Consider the following 25857-nt stretch of genomic DNA (forward strand, 5'->3'; position numbering starts at 1 on the left):
AGCACTGAATATTTCATAGTAACGAACTTAATGCAGTTTTTGAAACTCTCAGATAATATTTGAGTAAGGAGTCTCATTTATTTAGAGTTCTTGACATTAACAATTATCACCTCCCAGAAGTCTTCCTACTAGCGAAGCAAGTGAAAACAAAGGTAGGACGTGGAAGTTTTAGGCATTTTTGTCTTTTTTTTTTTTTTTTTTTGAAACGTGGGACTCGTTGAGCATGTGAACTTGCACACAGCTGCCCTCAGCAAAATGCCGTAATTTATTGAGGAAAACTGAATTGCAAAACCTTTCTTCCCCACACACCCCTCATCCAAAAAAAAAGAAAAAAAAAATCAACAGCTTGACTGAGCTTAAGTAACTGACTTTTCATATCCTTTCATGGAGCACAAAGGGCTAATCCTGAGGCTACTTGAGCCACCAATGCAGACAGTGGTGGGGACCACCATGGAACGTGTCATTCCCTCCTCACCACACACAAAACACATTGACTGCGGCTTTATGAAGTGAAAATGCCCGAGAAAAAAGAAAATGTGAAGGAGGTGTCCACAGTCATTTCTTTCCAGAGGGGGAGCAGGAATGAAAAAGCTGCCGCATCTGGGTATTGAGAACAAAGCGAGCCGAAGACTTGGGGACAATAGGTTGGGTCGCTGGCTTTTATAGAAGCAAAAGAGTGGAACTGCCTTTACTTGTCTCAGTACCACTGACCCTTGCATTGCATTGTGCGGAGATGTCAGGGAAAGTGTGTAGAAAGCATTCCAGCCTCTTTCAGCAAACAATGACTTTGTCATTTTGAGATTTCTATGGTGTGTTGACCCTTTCCCCCCCACTCCCGCCCTCAAATCCCATTGGACAAAGGAGATTGTTAGTTAGGCCACCTTGCCCTCATTTAGAAGATCTCTGTTTTACCGACTCTTTAAAAGTAAACCCATCCATTTTAACTGATGCACACAGTTGCTTTCACGCTTTTAAAATCAATGAAAAGCGTTTTAGCCAGAGCCGTTGGAAGGTTGGAATATCCCGTGAAAATGCCAGGCCCAGAGATAATGATTCATGCAAATGGCCAAGTTAAAGTGGGTTTCCTTGCTAATAGAAGGGAGAATTGGTGATATGAGTTACTGGAAATATTTACAAACACTTGACCCTTGGGGTTGTGAGATCAGGGTGGTAGGATTCACACAAGCCCACTCATATGATTCCTTTACCTGTCTTTTTTTAATGAAAGACAAGACGGTTGGTTTTCCCCCCCACCGCCCAACACAATGGTTAGCACAATTAGAAAAGCAGCACCGTCAACATCAGCGTAGTGACAGTTAATCACCGGGGACCCTCCCAGGCTGGCAACCAGTGTTCCAATTTGTCTGTCCCAGCATGTGTGCTCCAATGATAATGTTTGTAGTTTAACAAGAAGCTAATTAAGACCTAAAAAAAAAAATAATAAACATCTCATTTTTATCAAGCATGGTGGTACTGTGCAGAGCATAGAACTTTACATTATGGCGTTATTGGATGACGTCCATTGCAAAACAGTGGCCACTCACGGGGCTTTCTCACCTTGCCACCTTGCACTGTTAGGGATGATTAAATGGACAGTCGTTGCTAGGGAGAGGAAAATGGCTAAATATTTACTTAGTTGGAGGACCTTTAGAGTCCCCATAGGCTGTTCTTTGTTATATTCACTCAGTTCTGGCTACTTCAGGAGTTTTCTTTATAAGATGAGCAAGAAAGGGACAGGCTGGAGAACTTCAGTTTTAGTAAAATCTCACACTTGCCATTTTATGTATGGATTTCTTTCTCAAATCTGATGTGGAACCTGATAATTATAATTTATACTGTCTTCTGCTTGTGAGTTTCATGACTCACTTGTCTCTTGGAGCTCTTTCTTTTGGGTTCTTTGATTTAGTGTTCTTTGATCGTCATTGGCATTGAGTCATGAAGCAGATAAGAACATCTCTGGCATTGGTGCTAAGGGGCAGCCCTCTATGGCAGATATGCCAGATGTGGTTCAGGAGCCATGCTTTGTCTGAGGCCTGCAGGCTGGTTACCATTACCCCTTGCAGGTGCCCCCCTCCCCTCCCGCCACAGCGCACCAAAGGAGATCACCATGTGCCATTGTGGCTGTGTATTTACATGTTGCCAACACCTGCCTGAGCATGACCAAAGGAATGGGAGAGGAATTGTGGTGTCATGATCTTCTATTTAGCCTGTTGATATTTTTATTGAGGTACAGTTTACATACAATAAACTAGGGTTTGGTTTATTTGGGTTTTTTTTTTTTTTTTTTTTTTTTGGTAGTTTGGTGAATTTTGATAATTGTATATCTGTGACGATTAACCAAAACAGGATGTTGTGGAGCATTCTCATCACCTCAGAAAGTCTCTCTTGTCCTTTGTCATTCATTTCCACACCCCACACCTTTCCCAGATTTCCAGTGACATAGAATCAGTATTTTTATTTTGGGGGCTACTTATGTATAAATGGAATCAATGTAGTACATGTTTTTCTGTGGCTGCTGCCTTTTTTTTTCAGCATCTTTTTGGGGATTCATCCAGTTGCATGTTGAATGATTCATTTTTTTTTTTCCCTGCGTGATATTCCATTGAGTGAAGATTTCACAATTTCTGTAGCCCCTACTTGATGAACATTTGGGTTGTTGAGTTTTTAGCAGTGAACCTTCTTGTACACGTGTTGATATAGACATGTGTTTTCATTTATTTTAGATCAAATACCTAGAAATGAAATTGCTAGGTCATAAGGTCAGTGTATATTAACTTTAAAAAATTTTAAAGGTTTTCAAGATACTTGCAACATGTACTCACCAGCAGTATGGAGGTTCTAGCTGCTGTCCATCTTTACAACAGTTAGTATTATCAGTCTTTTTGGTTTTAGCCCTTCTAGTAGAGATTGGTCTCATTGGGGTTTGAATTTGTATTTCCCTGATGCTTAATGACACTGAGCTCCTTTTCATGCATGCTAATTGGCTAGTCACATATCTTCTTTTTGTGAAATATTGGTTCAGATCACTTGCTGATTTTTAAACTTAAACAAAAATTTTATTGTTGATTTAAAGGAGTTTATATGTATATATATATATTTTTTTTTTTTTAATTTTTTTAGTGTTTATTTGTTTTTGAGAGACAGAGACAGAGCGTGAGCAGGGGAGGGGCAGAGAGAGAGAGAGGCACAGAATCTGAAACAGGCTCCAGGCTTCAAGCTGTACAAAGCCTGATGCAGGGCTCGAACCCATGAACTGTGAGATCATGACCTGAGCCAAAGTCGGATGCCTAGCCAACTGAGGCACCCAGATGCCCGTATATGTATATATTTCTTAATACTAGTTTTTAAAAATAATACTAGTTTAATACTCGGCCTTTGTGAATCTTTTCTTACAGTCTGTGGCTTGCCTCTTTTTTAATGAAGAGCAAGTTTTAATTTTGTTGAAGTGAAATGTTTGCTTCCCCCCTCATCTCTTGTAGTCCATGTTTTTTGTGTCCTAAGAAGTCTTTGTGGGATGTGAAGATACTTACTTGTTCTACCTCTTAAAAAATTGAGCCATTTCTATTAACTTTTTGTATGGAATGCAGTTGATTGTTGTTGTTGTTATTTTCCCCAGTTATTCTATTCACATTTGTTAAAGACTTTTTGTGCATTTAACTGCCTTGGCACCTTGGTTAAAAATCTTTTTGACTATATGTGAGCAAGTCTGTGTCTATTTTGTTTCACTGATCTGTTTATCTGTCTTCACACCCACATGGTGGTTGTGGTTATTGTGCATTTTGGTAAGACTTGAAACTTAGTAACTTTGTACTGCTTTGTCAAGATTGTGTCGATCATACCAGATCCTTTACTTGACTATGTACATTTTAGAAGCCTTTCAATTTGTTTTTTATAAAAGCCTGCTGGGATTTTGATATTACCTTTTAGCTGTAGATCGATTTGAGAAGTCGGTGATTCTTAACTGTATTGCATCTTTCAGTTATGAATGTGATCTACCTCTCCACTTATTCAGGTCTTCTTTAACTTTAGAAGTTTTTTGTATAAACATTTTGCACTCCTTTGGTTAAATACATTCCCTGAGTATTTAATGTTTTTTTACATCTACTTATGAGATTGTTTTTAATATCATTTTCCACTTGCTTGTTTCTAGTATACAGAAATAAAGTTGATTTATGTATATTGATCTTGTGTCATTGAACTTGTGAACTCAATTTGCAGTTGCTGGAGTTGGTGGGTTTTTTGTTGTTGTTGTTGTTGTTGTTCTGTAGAATTTTCTACATACACAATCTTGTCAGCTGTTCATAATGATAGTTTTATCTCTTTATTTACAATATAAGACTTGTATTATCTTTTCTTAACTTAGAGGGTTAGAGCTTCCAGTACAGTGTTGAAGTGATGAGAGGGGTACCTGGGTGGCTCAGTCAGTTAAGCATTCGACTTTGGCTCAGGTCATGATCTCATGGCCCTTGAGTTTGAGCCCCACATCAGGCTCTATGCTGACAAGCTCAGAGCCTGGAGCCTGCTTCAGATTCTGTCTCCCTCTCTCTCTGCCCCCTTCCCTGATTACATTCTCTCTCAAAAATAAACAAACATTTAAAAAAATTTAAAAACAAGAAATGATGAGATAAGATATACTCTTGGGGCACGCTCAGTGGGTTGAACCTCCAGCTCGTGATTTCAGCTCAGGTCATGATCTCACGGTTCTGTGATTGAGCCCACGTTGGGCTCAGCGCTGACAGCACGGAGCCGGCTTAGAATTCTCCCTCTCTCTCTCTGTCCCTCCCCCGCTCGTGCTCTCTGTCTCTCTGTCTCTCTCTCTCTCTCTCTCTCAAAATAAATAAACACTTAAAAAAGGTATTCTCATACTCTTAAAGCAAAATCCTTCAATATTTTTCCATTAAAAATAATGTTAATTGCAATTTGGGGGTTAGATATCTGGATCAAATTTTAATTTTTTTTAAATTCTGGATTTGGTGAGAATTTTTACTTTTTTATCAAGAACAGGTGTTGAATATTGACAAATATTTTTTCTACATCTCTTCAGATATATGATTATTCACCTTTTACCCTTTTAACAGGATATATTCTACTGATTGATATTTGCAGATTAAATTAATCTTGTATTCCTGGAATAAATTCCACTTGGTCATGTGATCACATTTTTTTTTTTTTAATGTATCACTACTGTGGATTTGTTGATACTTTGTCAAGAATTTTTTATCTGTTGTTCATGAAGGATACTGGCCAATAATTTGCTTTTTCCCAAAATATTTTGTCAGCCTTTGGTATCAGAGTTATGCTGGCCATGTAAAAAGAAATGGGAAGTATTTAATAGTCAGTTTTGGGTATCTGCTTGACTAGGCTACTGTCCCCAGTTATTCAGTCAAAAAGTAATCTGAGTGTTGCTGTGTATGTATTTTGTGGATGTGATTGGAATCCATAATCAGTTGACTTTAAGGAAGATTATTGTAGTTCATCTGTGTGGGCCTGATTTAGTTGAAAGGTTGCAGGAGCCAAGGCTTCCCCAAAGAAAAAGAAATTCTACCTGTGGATAACACCGTCTTCTACCCAAGAGTTCCAACCTGCCTTTCTAACCACCTGTCCTGTGGATTTTGGGCTTGCCTACACCAGTTTGATTGTGACATTATTATCCTTTTTATATTGTTAGGTTGAGTTTATTGGTATGTTGTTTAGTGTTCTCTTTCTTTTAATGTCTTTTTGTAGTTTTTATATCATAATGATACTGGAGTCAAATTCTGTGGAAGAATTTGGCATAACTTCTTTGCACAATCTTCTTGTGAAGCCATCTGGGCCTAAAACTTCTGTGTAAAGTTTTAAAATTATGGATTCAAATTTTTAAATTGATATAGAATTCTTCGGATTTTCTATTTCTTCTTATGTCAGTCTTTGTATATCAGTTTTCAAGCAATTTGTTCTCTGCATTAAAATTTTTAAATGTTTGTGGCGCCTGGGTGGCCCAGTCAGTTAAACGTCTGACTTTGGCTCTCAAGAAGAAACGTCTGTCTCTCTCTCTCTCTCTCTCAAAAATAAATAAGCATTAAAAAACATTAGAAAATTTTTAAATGTTTGTCATATGCTCTTTTTAGTGCCCGTGCTGTGTTATCCCCTTTTAATTCATGATAATGGTAGTTTTTCTTCTCTTTTGACCAGTCTTGGTAGGAGTTTATTAATTTCATTTGTACTTTGAAAGAATCAAGCTTTGGGTTTGTTGATTTTTCTCCTTGGAAGTTGGTTTTCTGTCTCATTAATGTTTACTATTCTCTTCATTTTTTCTGTATACTTCAGTTTAATATGGTTTTTTTAAGATGTGTTTTTAAACCCTTGACTTTTAACCTTTCTTCCTTTTTTTCTTTAATGAGGCTTTATGTTTTTAGAGCAGTTTCAGGTTCACAGCAAATTATAAGAGGAAGGTAGAGACTTCCCATGTATCCCCTGTAGTCCTTCTTTAAAAAAAAAATTAAAGGTAAAAATGTATTTCTAAACACAGCTTTAGTTGCAGACCTCAAATTTTAATATTAGCAGATTTTTATTTTATGTCAAGATACTTTCTAATTTTATTGTAATTTCTTTGAACTAGATATTAGAGAAGTATATTACTAAATTTCCAAATGTTTAGTGATTTTCTGGTTACCTTGTGGGTATGAGTTTTTGTTTTGTTTTTTTTGTTAAATCCACTTAGGTCAAAATGTATTCTGTATAATTTCTGGCCCTTGAAGTTTGTTGATATTTGCTTTCTAGCATAGAATATATATTCAGTTGAAAAGGATGTATTGTGCAGCTATTGGCTGCAGTATTTTACATTTCTTAGTTAGATCAAGTTTGTTCATCACGTTTTCATAGCTTCTGTATTTTTATTTTTATCTTCTAATCTATCAGTTATTGAGATAAGTGGGTTAAAATCCCCCACTGTGATTATGGATTTGTCTGTTTCTCCTGGGTTCTTTCAGATTTTGCTTTCTACATTTTGGAGCTGTGTTATTAAGTTTATATACATTTAGATTTTTTTAATGTCTTATAGATAAATTGGCCAATTCTTCTTTTGAAATGTTTTCCTTTATTTTTAGGAACGCTTCCTAACTTAAAAATTTCTGTTTAGTGTGGTATAGATAGTCCGGCTTTCTTTGCGTTAGTGTTTTTCATAGGGTACCCTTTTCCAACCTTGTCTTTCTTCCTTTATTTTTAAGGTATGCCTTTTTTTTAATTTTATTTTTTATTTTTTAAAATTTACATCCAAATTAGCTAGTATACAGTGAAGCAATGATTTCAGTAGATTCCTTAATGCCCCTTACCCATTTAGCCCATCCCCCCCCCACAACCCCTCCAGCAACCCTCTGTTTGTTCTCCATATTTATGAATCTCTTCTGTTTTGTCCCCCTCCCTGTTTTTATATTATTTTTGTTTCCCTTCCCTTATGTTCATTTGTTTTGTGTCTTAAAGTCCTCATATGAGTGAAGTCATATGATTTTTGTCTTTCTCTAATTTCACTTAGCATAGTATCCTCCAGTTCCATCCACATAGTTGCAAATGGCAAGATTTCATTCTTTTTGATTGCCGTGTAATACTCCATTTTGTGTGTGTGTGTGTGTGTGTGTGTGTGTGTGTGTGTGTACACACACACACCCCACATCTTCTTTATCCATTCATCCATCGATGGACATTTGGGCTCTTTCCCTACTTTGGCCATTGTTGATAGTGCTGCTGTAAACATGGGGGTGCATGTGTCCCTTCAAAACAGCACACCTGTATCCCATGGATAAATGCCTAGTAGTGCAGTTGCTGGGTCGTAGGGTAGTTCTATTTTTAGTTTTTTGAGGAACCTCCATACTGTTTTCCAGAATGGCTGCACCAGCTTGCATTCTCATAAGGTGTGCCTTTTAAAAGTCGCATATGGGTGGACTCCAGCCTTGAATTTCAAAATAAGCTCTAACACTGAGAAAAGGGAAAAGGAAGCTATTGATCCGTGAGATATGCTGAACATAAAAAAAAAAAAAAGGGGGAATAAGAGTCGTGTCTCCCTAATGATTTCTTTTGTGTTGGCTAACAAATTGTAAGCCTAATACCCCCATGCACTCTTCAAGTGGAGTTAGCAACGACTCAGGAGTAAGGGCTAACTGAAGGATACACACTTCCCAGAGCTAGACTGGATATAAAAAGATCCGAGGCCAACAAATGGAGGGTGGAAAGAGTGATTAGTAGATCTCAAGGAAAGGACAAGTTTCAAAAAGTTTAATCTTTTTAAAAAAATTTTTTTAAATGTTTGTTTAGTTTTGAGAGAGAAAGAGACAGAGCATGAGCAGGGGAAGGGCAGAGAGAAAGGGAGACACAGAATCCGAAGCAGGCTCCAGGCTCTGAGCTGTCGACACACAGCCCGACGCAGGGCGTGAACTCACGAACTGTGAGATCATGACCTGAGCCGAAGTTGGACGCTTAACCGACTGAGCCACCCAGGCTCCCCTGAAAAGTTTAATCTTAAAGAGAGTTTGTTTAGATATCTTTGTATAAATAAGACACACCAACATTCCATAAAGTTCTGATATAACAGAGCCAAATGAGTTGGGTGAAGTCAAGAGACAGGTGACAAAGGAGGGATCTGGGAGCCAGAGCTGATGTCTGAACTCCCTGAAGCATGCAAGGTGCCATGTCAGCATGTCACTTACACCTGCAGACTTAATGCTAACCGTAGGTCAGTATTGAGGTTTAGGAGCTTACATTTAAGAGCTTTCCATATTTTTCCCTTTGCTTTTATTTATCCTATAATTGAAGAGTAACGAGTATGTGATGGGAATTACATTTTAGTTCTTAATACTTTGAGTTTTGTATAGCCTGTTCAAAATTTTACTGCCTCCACAAGAATCTTGTATTAGCCAGCAGCACAATCTATGTGATAGTCATTTCATTGAAAGGTTTTTTTTTTTATCTCATACGTTTCCAGAATAAATAGGTAGAAGAATCTCTCCTACACCCACATCAGTAAACAGCTTACTGATTAAAAACTAGGCATCATTTTTTTTCCTCTCTCTAAATCAGAAGAAAATCTTGCCGTGTTTTCTTGCCAAGAAGTGAATCTTGCTTTGTTTATTGCACGTAAGCCCTATCTTCTGCAAAATCAGTAATCGTTTAAGGCAATCTGGACGATTTGTACTTATCAGAACTTGGAACAGAATTTTTAAGAGTCTGACTGACAGCAGAATTCAAAGCTTTGAAATTCCTTTGAGGTGTTAGTAGTTTTAATGATCCTGATTTTATTTTTTAATACTGTAAACAAGTAATAAAAGTACTGTCTACTGACTAAGTGGCCTTATGATTAAATACACATTTCACTTTGTGCCTAAGAGAAGTCTGAGCACAAGCAAGAGTTCAAATAAGAATGGGGTGAGCCAGAAGTATGGATGACATATTTATTTGCATAAAATAAGAAGAATACATTTTTACTGTTGTTTATAGAAAACATGTTCCTTGGCACAAGCTTCACAAAGACAAGCAGGAACAGAATCCCATTGAATTAAGTTTAAAGGAAATTGTGGGTAGATACCTAGGAGTTCCTACAGGGCTGTAAGCATTTGGGTAGTTAAATGTCAAACAGACAAACCAGTCCTCTATTTAATACTGCTTGTGAAAGAAATATGCTAAAATCTGTAAGATTAGGGATACAGTATTAATTCTAGAGGAAAACACGACCTGGGGAAATGCTTTGTTTTCACCACCATCCCAATATACATATGTGGCATGTAGAATAATCTCATTTAGGGTCTTTGGGTTTTGTGTATTTATATTAAAGTTAAATTTGGCTTTTTCCTTCCTTCCCCCAAATCAGTTTGCTTTCTGGGCTTAGACTTCATCTTATGAATCTTTTTTATTTAAGCAGTATTTCTTAAATCAACATGTGTTTTGTGTGTTCTATTAGCAAACATTTTTAGGACCTTTTTACTGATCAGCTCTGCTCTGTGCACCGAGCAGGTTTTTATTTCCATAGGAGCTGGGAATCTAGACTGAGCACCTCCTGGGGGAGACCAGCTACAACCACAAGAAACCCAACCAAACTAGAAAATGCAAATGAAAGGGAAAATGTAAAATGGGAATACATTTAGGAATAAATTTTTTGAAGGATGAATCTTTATATGAGATGCTGTATCATTCAGATATTGTAGGCTTGGGGACACAGTGACTCTGAATTATCTAACTTAGGGCAAATCACTAAACTTCTCTGAGCATCAGTGAGCATCAGCTTCATTCTTTAAATTTTTTAATATTTATTTTTGAGAGAGAGAGAGGGAGAGACTGAGCATGCCCCTGGGAGGAGCAGAGAGATAGGGGGATAAGAATCCAAAGCAGGCTCCAGGCTCTGAACTGTCAGCACAGAGCCCGATGCGGGGCTCGAACTCACGAACCACAAGGTCATGACCTGAGCCGAAGTCGAACGCTCAACTGACTGAGCCACCCAGGCACCCCACATGAGCTTCACTCTTTGTGTGTGGAGGTGATAATCCCTCCCACTCAGATTGAAAGTGAGGACGGAATTACTGAAGAGGTGGGACACAAGGCAGCCCTCACGAGATGTTATCCACTATTGGTATGGGGGAGGGGGGCAGTTGTACCTGTCTTTGGTTGTGAACAAGATACAGGGATTTTCTTCAGTGTAATGAGGGAATTTGCCATAGGCGCTAGCAACCAAGCAGTGACATTTTTCTCAAGATTTGTAACTGGGCAATTTTTCAAACAAAGCAGTTAACATTTTCCGTAAGAATTATTTTATTTTATGGCTTCTATAAGCGACATTAACAATTCATTTAGATACCCCTGTGGTTTAATCAGAAAGAGTGGCTCACAGGACAGCTTCCTTTGTAAGGGAGAGAGGTGCTCATCCTTTCCGTAAGTGATGGTGACAGGGCCCTCCTGGCATCTGAACTAGCATGCTTGCTTGCCAGGAAGGCCAACCTGGAGTGGATACAGCTGAATTTCCTGGGATTCACTAGTGCACAAAATGTAGCTTTTGTATTTCCCTTGATATCGACATCAGTTCATGATGCATGAAATAGAAAATGTCACGATGGACTTCTTTGTCCCTATTGAATAATCTGGCGTTTGCTTTGGTGGTGTTGATTCGGAGGCCCAGCACAGTTTTCCTTACTCTCCCAGAAGTGCCGAGCAATTTCAGGGCAGGAAGTCTTCACTAAGAAGTGAGGCTTGGGGTGCCTGGGTGGCTCAGTTGGTCGAGCGTCCGACTTTGGCTCAGGTCATGATCTCGCAGTCCGTGAGTTCGAGCCCAGCGTCGGGCTCTGTGTTGACAGCTTGGATCCTGTAACCAGCTTCGGATTCTGTGTCTCCCTCTCTTTCTGTCCTTCCCCCCACTCATGCTCTGTCTCTGTGTCATAAATAAACAAACATTAAAAAAAAATAAAAAAAGAAGTGAGCCTTGAAACACTAAAAGAATCCAGAATAAGAAAAGAAACATCTCAAAAAATGTTGAGTTGCTTCCACTATCCTGAGGTTATCAGTCTTTGGGAGACCCTCAGGTGGGGTAAAAAAGGAGAGGACAGAAAATGTAGTAGGCATGAGGTTTATCGGTCATCTTATATTCAAACAAAATAGACCTCAGATATGATGGCTAAAGAAGAGCCACAGCCACTTTGGCATATGTGACATCATTACCACATCCAGGAAACAGTAACACTTGCCCTGGTGTCCCTGGATAGTCCTAAGCTGTGTCAGTGGTTAGAGTGAGACACGTCTCAGGCTCCAGCTTCATGATATTTTTAAGACACTTTAGGCCCATAAATCTGTCAACGCACTGTTCCTTCTCTTCTGGCTGCTGGCATCTAGAGCATACTGAAAGGTAATAATAATGGTACTTAAGGTTTCTTTTTGTTAAGCATGGACTGCTAAGCACTTTATATAATTATCTCACGTAATTCCTACTACCTTCCGACATCTTTTTGTGGTAGTGGGTAGCCCAGTTTTCACTAAGACAAGATGGTGGGCTGTGTTCCCTTCCCTGTTAATATTAGAGAGGGTTGGTCTTAGACCCTGTTGGATAGCACGGTGCTAGGCTAATGCTATTGCCCTCCAGGTCTGGACTGATGTTCTCTGTAAGCTGCAGAATTACTCCCGATTAAGCAAAATCAACATGTTCTCTCAAGTGAAGGACTTTTATTCAAGGATTGTTTGCATTTGTTCACGTGGGTTTAATTTTTTTTTTTAATGTTTTTTATTTATTTTTGAGACAGAGAGAGACAGAGCATGAACGGGGGAGGGGCAGAGAGAGAGGGAGACACAGAATCGGAAGCAGGCTCCAGGCTCTGAGCCATCAGCCCAGAGCCCGACGCGGGGCTCGAACTCACGGACCGCGAGATCGTGACCTGAGCTGAAGTCGGCCGCTTAACCGACTGAGCCACCCAGGTGCCCCTGTTCACGTGGGTTTATAGATTTTGGATTGACTTCCTAATGAGTATGTTCCAGTTGGGATACAAGCATATCAAAAAAACAATTACCCTTAGATCTTGGGTGTCAAGGCTTGGGTCAGGTGCTTCTGGGTCAACATGTTTCTTGCTGTATATTTATATCATTGTCTCTTTGTGCCTTAGTGCAACAGAGGTACAGAAGCACTGGCCGTGGGGGTGGGTCATCCAATATAGGTTTGGAATCCAATCATTTGGGCAGAATTTGTGTACATACTTTGGAATTCCTGAGAATGTGGAAGAAAGAAATGAGACTGGCTTTAAGGAGGGGATGGGTGTTTGTTTTGCACCAGCATCTTCTGTGTCCCCTTTCGGAATGTTAGCTTTTTTGCTTACTGTTTTTGTCCTTGCCAACTTCCATAAAGAGTTTGCTGGCATGGGCACCTGGCTGGCTCAGTTGGTAGAGCATGTGACTCTTGATCTTGGGCGTTTGAGTTTGAGCGCCACGTTGGGCAGAGAGATTACTTTAAAAAAAAAGAGAGTTTTCTGGCAGTAAAAGATTCACATGTGTATATACATGAATACATATAAATGTAAAATCAAACATTGTGTATGTTTTTACAGTACAGTATAACATCTAATTCACTGTTCAGCTGGACATAGCATGACCTGCAAGTAGAAATAAAACTCTTATAGAAAGCCTTTTTGAATTACTTCAGAATTTGGGGACATCAGATCTGAAAGCCCTAACCTAACCTGGGAGTTTCTGAGAGCATCAGTTACGGGTCTTTAATGAGCGCCAAGAAGATGGCTCCAGTGGAGCCCCGTGTTTGGAGCTTACCTCTGCTGCCCAGGTAAGCTGCCGGGCCGGCTTAGCCACAGAAGGCCCCCACCTTCGGGAGAGCCGGGTAGTTGAAACTGGTGAATATTGTTCAATCAAGTGATGTTAGTCTGCTCAAAAATTGTAAATTTTAATATTTTCATAACCTTTCAGATTTTTTTTTTCTTGACAACTAACAGTGGTAAGCCTAGTGGTCACTTAAGGGCAGACATAGAAGGGTCTAAAAGGACCCTTCCTCTTGGCTTCCCAATTAGTATAGAAGAGTGGGATGCATCAGTTAACCCAGTAGCTGTGAGAAATTGGCCAGCTGTAGATGTAAAAGGAGAGAGGTGCACAGCCTGCTTTCTCCACTTACTATTGGACTTTGTTCCTTCAGAATTCCATGCCTCTTCACCCTGGGTTTTGTATGGACACCGCAGTAGAGACTGGGGGAAACAGAACGCTTGGGTCTACATCAAAATAATGCAGTTTTGATTCACTGGGGCTCCTGCCCACAGATTCACAGTTCTAGACGTTTCCTCCTTCCTCCACTCTTCTCCTGCCTGCATGAAGCACCTTTCACAGGCACCATTCCTGGCTTTCTCCATCACACAGTAACTTCCTGGGAGAACTTGGGACCACCACTTAACCTGCCAGCTTTCACAATCCTTATCTGTAAATGGAAATGACAGTTCCTTCTTTGCTCATTCACAAGCTGGTTGTGATGAAGCTCTGAGAAAACTGACTTGGAATAACTGTGAGATGATAACATGTGTCTCCCTCAGGCATTGCCCTGCTAATCCTTCCCTTGGAGATGCGCCCGGGGCCCGCTGCCCTGGCTGGCACAGTGGGGAAGGCACTGGGCAGGCGCCTTCTGAGAGGACACGGAACAACCTATGTTAATGTGGGCAGGCACCTTGACCTTTGCAGCCCGACTTCCTCTTGGGCAGTGTTTCCATCAGCTGTGATTACTACTGCAAGTTATTCATTGCCGCTCTTTCTGTTTGTTAAACCAGCCTGTGAAATTTGGTTGTAAGTTGAAGAACCTTCCGGAAACTATTCATATATTCTTCCCTGTATTTCCACAGCCCCCTGTGCCTCGTGCATATAGTCCTGGGTTTGTATCCACCTGAATTCACAAACTTGGGAGTTCACATGCCATGTGAATGTGCTCATTCCCACCATCCAATGAGCCCACTGTCCTAGCAGGCAGATGCAAAAATATGTTGATTGCACTCATGTCACCTGAAGTTGTACACCATGATACCATTTTTTTCCTGATAAAAGTGGATACTTAAATCAGCATCATCCAGGTGACTTGGGTTTCTATTCTGCCTGCTCTTTTTAGCCCAGTATCATTTCCCAACATAAAATCACCTCACAAGATGAGGTCATGATTGAACATTCATAGAACTCGGTACGCTACCTGTGTACAGCCCATACCTGACACAGGGCACTTGCTGTTGTTGTCATCATTAGCCTTTGAGATAGATATTTTAAATATCCTAATGATAGAAAATTGCCTATCCAGATGATAAAATTGATTGTTGTTCTGGCAATAAAACATTTTTTGTCGTATTTTTTATTTGAAATACTTATTTTAGAAACAGGATAGCCTGGCCTGTAAAAATGGGAGCATCAAGACAGCCTGATCCTTTTTTAAATCGAAGTATAGTTGACACACAATGTACGCAATGACACTCACGCATGCAGCATAGTGATTCTACCACTCTTCGTAACACTGTGCTCACGGCGTGTGTGGCTGCCATCTGTCCGCATGCAACACAGTTTAGTAACAGTACCATTGACCGTATTCCCTATGCTCTACCTTTCATCTGACTTATTCGTCCCATAACTGGAAGCCTGTATCTCCCACTCCCCTTCACCCAATGTGCTCATCCCTCACCCCCCTTTGGCAACCATCAGTTCTGCAGTTGTGGGTCTGTTTCTGCTTTTTGCTTGTTTTGTTTTTAGATTCCATATGTAAGTGAAATCATATGGTATTTGTTTGTCTCTGACTTTATTTCCCTTAGCGTAACGCCCTCTGGGTTCATCCGTGTTGTCGCAAATGGCACGATCTCGGTCTTTTTTATTCAGTTATCTGTTGATGGACGCGTGGGTTGCTTCCATATTGTGGCTGTCGTAAATAATGCTGCAGTAAACATAGGGCTGCACATATCTTCTCGAATTAGTGTTTTTCTTTTCTGTGGGTAAATACCCAGTAGTGATATTATTTATTTATTTATTAAAAAAATTTTTTTTAACGTTTATTTATTTTTGAGACAGAGAGAGAGCATGAACGGGGGAGGGTAAGAGAGAGAGGGAGACACAGAATCTGAAACAGGCTCCAGGCTCTGAGCTGTCAGCACAGAGCCCGACGCGGGGCTCGAACTCACCGACCGCGAGATCATGACCTGAGCTGAAGTCGGACGTTTAACCGACTGAGCCACCCAGGCGCCCCAGTACCCAGTAGTGATATTTTTGAATCACGTGGTATTTCTATTGTTCTATTTTTCCAGAACGTGCATACTGTTTTCCACAGTGGCTGTACCAATTTACATTCCCACCAATGGTGCATGAGAGTTCCCTTTTCTCCACATGCTCACCAACACTTGTTATTTCTTGTCTTACTGATACTAGCCATTCTGTGGCAGAAGATGATCTCTCATTGTGGGTTTTGATTTGCATTTCCCTGATGATGAGTGATGTCAGGCATCTTTTCATGTGTCTGTTGGCCCAGATAATAAAACTTAAAAAAAAGATTTTGGACTTTGTGTTTCCTTATTTTTAAAATTCTTCATAAGATTTCTAAGAAATCTCAGAAATTTGTTTCCCTTCTTTTGTCCTTTTTTAGCCACGCTGATAAACTCTGAAATTCCTTAAGCAAGGTCTTTAGAGGAAAAAATTCAAGACAAATTAGGGGGCTCAAATAAGTCAAGAATTTTTTTCCAGAAGGATAAAAAGTTGGCATTACATTGAGGGCAAGCTTAAATATATAATGATGGCTAATGATGTAGGCTTCTATGACTAATGCTTTGCAGTCTTCATCAAGTTGCTTTTCCCCTGCCTGTGCTTCAGGGTCTCCATGTGGAAAGGGAGATAATACTAGTATTGGATAGGGCCATTCTGAGGATTAAATGAGTTAGTACATGCAAAGTACTTAATGGGTAGCACTGTACACAGTGAGCACTCGGTAAATGTTAACTGTGGATAGAAAGCCAAGAAAGAGGAATCCTCACTTTCAAAGGTAAATACTTAAATTTCTCCCTCCCTTTCTGACCACTGAATTTGTAATTAGCCACTTCTTTATCCCTACATGTATAGTTGAATCTTCCGAATTTCTCATCTATGATTTCTGCTTGCTGATTTCCCTGGTAATATCCACTGACTCATGATAGTTTGGGATTCAAGTCTTATTCTCTCTGAGTCTCAAACTTTCTCATCTGTTAAATAGGGAAGATTATAATGCCTATCTCCTAGGGCTACTGAGTGTATCAAAAGAACTAATATCTAGAAAATTCTTATTGTCTTTGGTACATCACGATTAGGTGTATAAATATCATCAGGACCACTTGTAAAATTCTATTATATCTTTGGAAACCATGCCCTGCCATTCCAACAAGTCTTTGGAAGAAAGGAGTTGAATCCTAACAAAACAACCCTTTAAAGTCTATGTTGGAAGAGAATTCTTGGTAAGAAGGCCTTTTTATCTCTTTTCCCTATTTCAGACATTTCTGCAAGTCTGTGGTGTGGTGGCTGTTGCAGTGGCGGTGATTCCTTGGGTCGCGATACCTCTGATTCCCTTTGGCATCATTTTCTTTGTTCTTCGGCGATATTTCTTAGAAACATCGAGGGATGTCAAACGCCTGGAATCTACAAGTGAGTACAGAGGTTCTCAGGTTGCACTGGCGATGTGGGCTCACTTCCGTTTATGCTGTAATTAAGGAGACCCCTGAAATTGTGCAGACTCTCTCTTCCAGAATTTTTTCCAAGCTCATGTTAAATAATCGAATATTATGGCCACCATGAGTCAGAGTGGCCCTTAGGGCACATGGAGCTAGTGGCCTGCCAGGCCGCTTTACAGGGTAGCACAAGGAAGAAACAGGATATACGTGTAGTGATGCTCCACTGGAATGTGAGCACTGTGAGGACAGGGGCCATTTCTGTCTTACTCATGACATGCTTCCTAACGTAGAGCAGGCACTCAGGTAATTTTTTTAAAGAAATATTTCATGTTGGAAATATTTTGGAAATACAGAAGGAAAATAATGGAATTTTTCTTTCCTTGAAGGTTCTGGAAATGACAAAGAAAGGGAAAGATTAGGGAAAGGAGCAGAGGTGTCGGGAAATATACTCGTATGTCAGAAGTGATACATTTGAAAAACAGATTACTATCACATACTCAAAAAATGGCAAATAAGGTACAGCTGGTAAATATTTTGTAAAGATAAACAATTGTGTTCAGTGTTACTCTTTATTATCACCAGTGTTTGCTGTCATGCCACACTGTTTGAAGCTTTCCCCCCGCTCAGGCTGTTCCTATAAATGGATCCTGGATGTAATTCCCTTAGGAGGACCCAGGCGAGGGTTCTGTTCAGTATGCATTTAGTTTGTTCTCCATTCAGCTTCCTGGTTTTGGAATAATGGGAAAACATGGGTAATCACAGAAGATGAAATAGTTCAGAGCTTATCTCATTAATGCACAAAAGTATGTCGTTATTAGTAAGACAAATCATAAGGAGAGTAGATTGTTATATTTAAAAAAAGAAAGAAGGAATAAAGATGATAGCCAAAACATAAGTAAGATATTTGTATCAGAAACTGCAACCCTGTGGATAGTTACTGCAAATTAATACCAGCTTAGCTTCCTGCAAGCCAGACTAAGAAGAGAAACCTATTGGGTCTCATGGCTGTCTGGAAAAATACAAGTTCATCGGGACAGAAGAGATTTTTTTTGTTATGGCATGTGTGTGTGTATTTCTTGTTTTTTTTTTTTTAAATTTAATTTTTTTTTTAATTAGGGAGAGAGAGAGAGACACACACACACACAGAGTGCAAGTAGGGGAGGAGCAGAGAGAGAGGGAGACACAGAATCGGAAGCAGGTTCCAGGTTCCTGGCTCCTAGCTGTCTGCACAGAGCCCGACATAGGGCTTGAACCCACGAGTGGTGAGATCATGAGATCATGACCTGAGCCAAAGTTGGGCGCTTAACTGACTGAGCCACCCAGGCGCCCCATGTGTTTCTTTTTTTTTTTTTTTTTTAATTTTTTTTAAGAGTTTATTTTTGAGAGAGAAAGAGAGAGAGAGAGAGAGAGAGAGAGAGACACACACACACACACACACACACACACACACACACAGCATGAGTGGGGGAGGGGCGGAGAGAGAGAGGGAGACACAGAATCTGTAACAGGTTCCAGGTTCTGAGCTGCAGCACGGAGCCCAATGCGGGGCTCAAACTTGGGAATGGCAAGATCATGACCTAGGCTGAAGTTGGATGCTCAACCAACTGAGCCATCCAGGTGCCCCCCATTTGTTTCTTTTTTAATAATATATTTTTGAGAGACATTTGTTGTAAGCATTTGCATAAAGGATAATGGGCATCGATTTTATAAGAGCTATAGGAAAACTTCTCAGTCGTCAGAGAACCAGCTGACCTCCTGTGAGGTGTGGTTTTGTGAGGCATTGCCTTGGGGCGGCAGGCAGTGTAGTCCCAACGTGTGGGCCGTCCTGTCTCTCAACAGGTTACTGTGGCAGAGCTTGGAGAAGGCGGAGGAATAAAGTATGAACTCCAGCCCGTCTTTTGTGGAGCCAACAAGGCTCCAGACATTTTATAAGTGGAGGCCGCTCATGAAATGGAGTCTGTCGACTTCAGTCAGTCTTGTTGCAAAGAAGGTCTCTGGTTTATTTAAAACGAGGTCTCTGGAAGAAGGTGGAGATTTTTGTCTGGGACAAGGGCCATTCCCCATCCATGCGGAAATGGAGAGGAGGAAGGGGACCTCGTGAGGCTTTTTTCAAGAAACAGTATAGGATTTTCCCAGTGCTTAATCTGGAGATTTTGAGAACTTTAGCATGACCCCTAGGGTATTTGGGAATATTGTGAACATTCCTGCACCCCAGTAGGCTGTGACAATACTTTAAATACAGATATTCCTTCTTCCTCACTCCCAGATAACCAAATGTGGTGGTCAGTTGATTAGAACTGTTTGTTGTCATCTGTCTGGCTTGTGGGTCTGTGCCATAAATAGCAATTCTATTGTTTTCTTTAAGCAGTGATAGTATTTCTTGAGGCCATCGCTGGAGCCACCAGGAAAAAGGAGGACAAAAAGAGGATACCTGATTGCTCTGACTATAAGGCATAAATCTGCTTCATCCTTGTGCTTTGAAAGGACTCTGAAGGTCCTGAGGATTATTTTCAGATCCTATTGCCTAGCTGCCTCTGAAACCTCAGGCTGGCATTTAAACTACCTTACTGACAAATACGCAGTTGATTGTAATGAGTTTCCATTTTTGCAAAAGTGAGCATGGTAGCATCGTTCAGGCAAATCAGGATCTGCTTGATCGGTTAGCAATGTCTGAGTTATGCAGCCACATCCAAATTCCATGTGTAAGGGTACTGTGATCAATTAGCAGTGTCTGCCGTGGGCATCGCTGGGGAGAGTTAAATGTGTGCCACGTGTTTCAGACCATTGACTGACTCTCGATTCTGCTGTTGTAAGTTCTCATGATGGGTTTCCAGGGACTGTTCAACTGAAGGTGCTTAATCTGTGTGATAATGGATAAGGCTATTGGATATTCACTAAGTTTGATTTTGGGGTTTTCTTTCTTCTTCTTCTTTTTTTAATGTTTGTTTTTGAGAGAGAGGGAGAGAGAGAATCCCAAGTAGGCTCTATGCTTGTCAGCACAGAGCCTGATGCGGGGCTTGAACTCACAAACTGTGAGATCATGACCTGAGCCAAAATCAAACACCAGACACTTAACCATCTGAGTCACCCAGGTGCCCTGATTTTGGGGTTTTCTAATCGTAAACTACAAAGTCTGGAGAAAACTGCATTTAGTCACACATTGGCATCTTTAACCTGATTATTTTCTGTCTGAGACACTGTGGCAGTGATTAAAAGCACAACCTTGGGAATGAGAGTTCGGTCTGACCCCCCAGTTCTACCACTTGGGTTAATTTACTTCATCTTGGCCAGTGCTCTTAATCCTTCTGCCTGTTTTTCCCTCTAAGATATAGCAACACCTGCCCTGTGGGACTCTTGCAAGGGTCTTGTGAGTTGATGCCTGTAAAGTGTTCCCTGGCCACTCGGAAAGGTGCTAGAACCTTGAACGTGAGGGAATTAAGAACATAACAACCAGCAGGCCTCACATAATGTAAATGATAAGCCATAGCATGGCTGTCAGGTCCTTGAAGCAGCTACTGCCTTCTCCCTCTTGGGGAAGGGTCTGTCCCAAAGAGTCCTCAGGGTCATGGGACACACAGTCGTCAGTCTTGTGTCCGTTTTGTGAAACGTAAGGTTGCATTTGCCTGTGACTGCTGGCTAACACCATGGGTGCTACAGGGATCTACTTCAGGATAGCCAGCTCGATCCTTGTGGGGGAAAAGGCATTACCTTGGGCAAGAGAACATACCAGAGCCTTGGCACTCTGTTTCCCTCTGTGCCAGTTAATTTTCTTTGCAGACCCTCCAACTCACTCATCCTGGCATCCCACTCAGTCCTAAGTAGGGTGTGAGAGAGACAGGATAGCTTTTCTCAGGGGCAGATTCCTGCTGTATCCCTGGAACTCTTGGGTGTGAGGTAAAGTTAGTGGTGGGGTCTCTGGGTTCACTGGTTTTCAAAGCTGGGCGACCCCTGATTTCTAAAGTCAACCCCACTCTGAAACCCTGCCAGAGAAAATCAACTGCAACCTTGATCTCCTGACGAGGGACACGGGTGGGGGTGGCCACGCTGAAGCATTTCACTCAAGGACTCTCCCTGAGTCAGCAGCCACATCTCCTTCCTTCTTAGAAACGTTTTCTGTGATGAAACTGTTTATATCACACCGTTTGCTCAAGAAATAAGAACATGGTTCTAGTGAGTTCTTGGTGTTTCCTGGAGCTGGACTGTAAGTACTTTCTTGATAGGAACTCTGGAACTTTGCTGAGTCATCCCGGGAAGCACCCTGTTTCCACATTGACCACGTCTTGGGGGACAGACTGGGACATGTGCTGAGAAGTGCAGAAAAGGCCTATTCGGAGCTTGCAGCCTTTCTTCTTTGGGGCGTGAACTCAGTCCCCTTATGTTCATATTACTGCCTTAAAAGTACAAACTTAAAGGAAGCTAAAATGAATAAAGGCTAAAGATGACTCAATATAAATGAAGGGAGAGAGCGGTGTGGGTGCTAGATCACAAACATACAACTGGATGGTCAAAACCACCACCGAATCACTTAAGGCTCTTTGCCGGAAGTAGATACAGGGGGAAATGTTAGGTCATGCCTCGGTTCAGAGAAGGTCTTTTTCCTTAAAGGAGCATCACAGGCACGGGCCCCTAACAGTTAATGTCCTTAGTCAATATCTCAGGAAAGAGGTCCGCAATGGAGGAGGTGGACAGCAGGCCCGCAGCCCAGGGTGTCCCATCTTCTCTGAGCCCCACTGTCTTTTGTGGGGAAGCCTGCCTCCTCCTTGCCTGAGGAGCCGTGGACACTAAGCTCCAGGAGGAGGTTCTGTGTCCGCACATTTGTGCCCAGCATCCCTGTCCCCCATACATGCGGTGCCCATGTGACTGAACTGTCACACACAGACAGGCGTTCAGATGCCAGGCTAAGGATCAGTCTCTGAAATAAGTTTGAGTTTTTCTCTGAATTGTTTCTGTCTGTCATTTTATAAAACTTCTGTAGCATCTCAGGAGATAAGTGATCTGCCCTTCCCCTGAACACCCAGGTGTTTTCCCAACAAGTCTTCTCTAGGAGGTGCGCAGGTAATAAAGTGATAAGTCAAGTATTACCTGCTGATACAGCACAAATTGTTACTTATCCCAGACAGAGGCCACAGACTCACAGTCCTGCCCCTGACAACAGCTGGTCATGGCCTTATTTATGGTGGGGGATGCAAGCCGGACGTGACCATCCCTGCCCAACACCTCCCTGGTGGGCAGGAGCCAGCCCCTGGTGCTGACACACAGGGTGCTCTTAGAGGAGATGGCAGGGAAACAGATGGCTGGTCATATGACCTCAGGCCCCAAGCCCGCATGAAGTTACTCAAAAGAGAATGGCCACTAAGTCCATGGTCAGGTTCTGAAAGAGTTATGTCACTGTCACGCAGTGACCTCCACAGGCCAGGTGTCCAGCAGGGGAGTTGCCTCCAGCCAAAGTCAAAGCTATTCAAAGACCTCGTGGCTGCACAGGCCCCGTGGGTGCAAGGGCACTGCAATACCTGCGTTCTCTGTCACCCAGAAAGAGATTCTTGACGCAGGAGCGGGACTGGCTGTTCACCGAACTTCTCACCAACCTGTTACCATTTCAGGGACATACTGACTAGATCCCAGTCCTTCATAGTCACAGGTAGAGCAAACCATGATTCCGTGTGGTGAGAACTGTAGCAGAATTCAGTGTAAGAACGTTAACAACTCAAAAATTCCTGAACAGAATTTCCTCCCAGAAGGCTGTCAGGGAAGAATTCTGGAGGAAGGCCATATTGGAGGAAGACCTTGGACAAATGAGTTAGCAAAGAAAGAATTTAGTTATTTAAATCTAGCCATGATTTGAATTTTGTCAAAGATAGGTTCGAAGAGAAACTTGTGTTTTCGGGTCGTTAAAGGGAAGCGCGGTGTGACCAGGAGTTTGAGGGCTGATGTGTTTGTTCCTCTCCAGGAGGGGCATCGTCCCTTCTCCCCTGGGCAGCCCGTCCAGAAGCTCTGGGTGTGCCATTGAGTGGGATGTGCGGCCACACAGCACGAGAGGCAGGTGCTCTCCTCAGTCCCGCCTCACCGACTTTCTGTCTGCCTCCCCAGCACGGAGCCCGGTGTTTTCCCACTTATCGTCGTCTCTCCAGGGACTTTGGACCATCCGGGCATATGAAGCTGAAGAGAGGTTCCAGGAACTGTTCGACGCACACCAGGATTTGCATTCAGGTCTGTGAGTTTCTGGAAATGGTTTCAAAGAACGGTATATGCCCCCTCTCTTGGCCTTGCTGGGCAGCACCTCTCTGTCTGTCTTGCCACCAGCCCAGCCCCACATCCTTCCTCAGCATGTCTTTGTCCTCTCCCCTGGGCCATGACTCCTCTCAGAATCCCCTGTGTGTTCCCCCTTCCCCCTGTCACACCACTGCTTCCCCGTCCCCCCCTACCCCCAGTGGCTTGCATTGTCCTTCCATCACTTTCTGTCCTTTTAGGGCAGGAGTCAATGGACTTTTTTTTGTTAAGGGTCCAGATAGGAAACATTTTAGGCTTTGTGTACCATGTTATCTATTATAGCAATTCAGCGTTGCTATTGTAACAGGAACACATAGCCGAACATAGTATATCAGCAAATGACCATGGCTGTGTTCAAATAAAACTTTATTTACAAAAACAGGTGGTGGGCCATGTTTGGCCTACAGGCTATAGTTTGCCAACTCTTATTTTGAGAGCATTCAAGGTGACAGAAGTTGCTGAGGAAATCAGTTTCCTGATTGTCAGATTTGCTACCTACTTGATGTGGGAACTTTTAGCAAGATGATCCTTGAGATACTGGCTCCTAAGGAATAAACACTGTGTGCAGGACCCCATAGTAGGTATGGAAAGTACTGGAAACAAAGTGGAGGTTTTGCTGTCTGTTATCAGCTGGGAACAGTAAACCACGTGAGAGGATAAGCTTCATGTTGAGCCTGGCACTCTAAGAAAGGTACTGATGAGCCCATTTTTCCGAGGTTTTTATTATCCTATTTCTACTTATAACCTCTGAGTTGAATTTTCCTTTTCTTTTTTTTAAAGTTTATTTTAATTTATAGAGTGAGCAAGTGTGAGTGGGGGTGGGGCAGAGAGTGAGGGAGAGAGAATCCCAAGTAGGCTCCATACTGTCAGTACAGACCCTGCTGTGGGGCTCAGTCCCACGAACTATGAGATCGTGACCTGAGCTGAGATCAAGAGTTGGACGCCTTAACCGACTGAGCCACCCAGGCGCCCTTTGGTTGAATTTTTCAATGCATGCCTCCCACAAAGCCACTGTACCAATTCCTGCCTGTACCATACATTGCTTTGTGTCAGAAGTTGGCTTTCCGGAACCTTCTGGTTCCTTAGGTGTGCAGCTTTGCTCTCCATGAGAAAAAATTCTCGTGTAGCTCAACCGGGCAAAGTGTTCTCCCGCATTCAAAGTAATTAACATGGCTTTTTGACTTACTCATTTTGCTTATTATGCTTCGCAAACCCAGAGGCATGGTTCTTGTTTCTGACTACGTCCCGATGGTTCGCCGTGCGTCTGGATGCCATCTGCGCCATCTTTGTCATTGTCGTTGCCTTTGGGTCCCTGATTCTGGCAAAAAGTAAGTACAGATGTGAATAACTATTTGTGGTATGATTACAATTTATAGCTGCGTTTACAGTTATTAAATTAAACCCTACCACCTTGTCCAATACCATATACTGTCTTGTTCTAACGGATCACATTAAAGCATTCGCGGTGTGTTGGGCCGGGTGTGATTTTGCTGTGTGGTCTGTGTAGAGTGCTTATTTGGACCCTGATGAGTTTCTTTTATCTTTGCATAGGTTGAGGACCATGTGGGTGTAGCAGCTAACTTTTTGTATTTTCCTGGGGAAGTGTCTGGAGAATATGGAGAGAACCAAGTTTTCCGTTAAGTGTTTTGTCCAGCTTAGGGCTTTAGGTTTTAACTTGAGCTACTGGGATCTCTTGGGCATACAAGCCTGGTACACTGGGTTGAGAAAGCCATTCAGCAGGAGAGAATGCTATGCTCCCCACCAGGTGGGCACCACATGAGCAGGTGTTGGTGTGCAGGGGGTGAATTCGCTACCCCTGACTATTCCATTGTGACAGCACTGAATCATAGTATTAATAATGGAACAGTGAGAGTAGTATTTTAGATTTCAAGGCTGGCTCTCAGAACCCATTGCCTTGTTTTTAGTGGTTTCTAACTGTGGTCGCATTGGATGTAGAATGTGAAATTACGTAATGATTCTTGAAACAGTAATGCCAAAAGTCTGAATAATGACATTGTTTGTCACCTATGCAATACTGTCAGGTGTTTGTCAGTCCTGTTGGAGTTCATAAACTCACTTAACAGTCTTTCTGAATTTATAGTGTTGTTTTTTTTTTTTTATTGTCTTATGGTCTTAGTCATCAGATAGTAAAAGTATAACTATTACTATCATCATGTGTCAAGTATTTATGTATTACAAAGGAGTCGTTTTGGTAGAGTGAGAGGAGGACCTGTACTCGGGATTAAGAATGGGACTGATTTGATTCCCCTTCTCCTTCCTATTTTAGCTTTAGATGCCGGGCAGGTTGGCCTGGCGTTGTCCTATGCCCTGACACTCATGGGGATGTTCCAGTGGTGCGTCAGGCAGAGCGCCGAAGTGGAGAATATGGTAATGTTTATCTTTACGTTCTTAGCCTTTTCAAGTCTCCCTGCCATTAAAGGGCATGAAA

The 25857-nt window shown here is 41.7% G+C and overlaps 1 protein-coding gene across 3 annotated transcripts in view; it reads left to right on the top strand.

The window, feature by feature from the left end:
- ABCC4 (ATP binding cassette subfamily C member 4) overlaps positions 1-25857 on the top strand; it is a 260432-nt gene that overhangs the window by 182887 nt on the left and 51688 nt on the right. For all 3 annotated transcript variants that reach the window (XM_019444076.2, XM_019444075.2, XM_019444077.2), the window contains 4 exons: positions 16965-17115; positions 23229-23348; positions 24626-24736; positions 25696-25796. In XM_019444076.2, the coding sequence (XP_019299621.2) occupies positions 16965-17115; positions 23229-23348; positions 24626-24736; positions 25696-25796 (483 nt within the window). The remainder of the gene's footprint in view (positions 1-16964; positions 17116-23228; positions 23349-24625; positions 24737-25695; positions 25797-25857) is intronic.

Source organism: Panthera pardus, unplaced genomic scaffold (genome assembly GCF_024362965.1).
Source record: "Panthera pardus isolate Hobbes unplaced genomic scaffold, ASM2436296v1 HiC_scaffold_1, whole genome shotgun sequence".
NCBI lineage: Eukaryota > Metazoa > Chordata > Mammalia > Carnivora > Felidae > Panthera > Panthera pardus.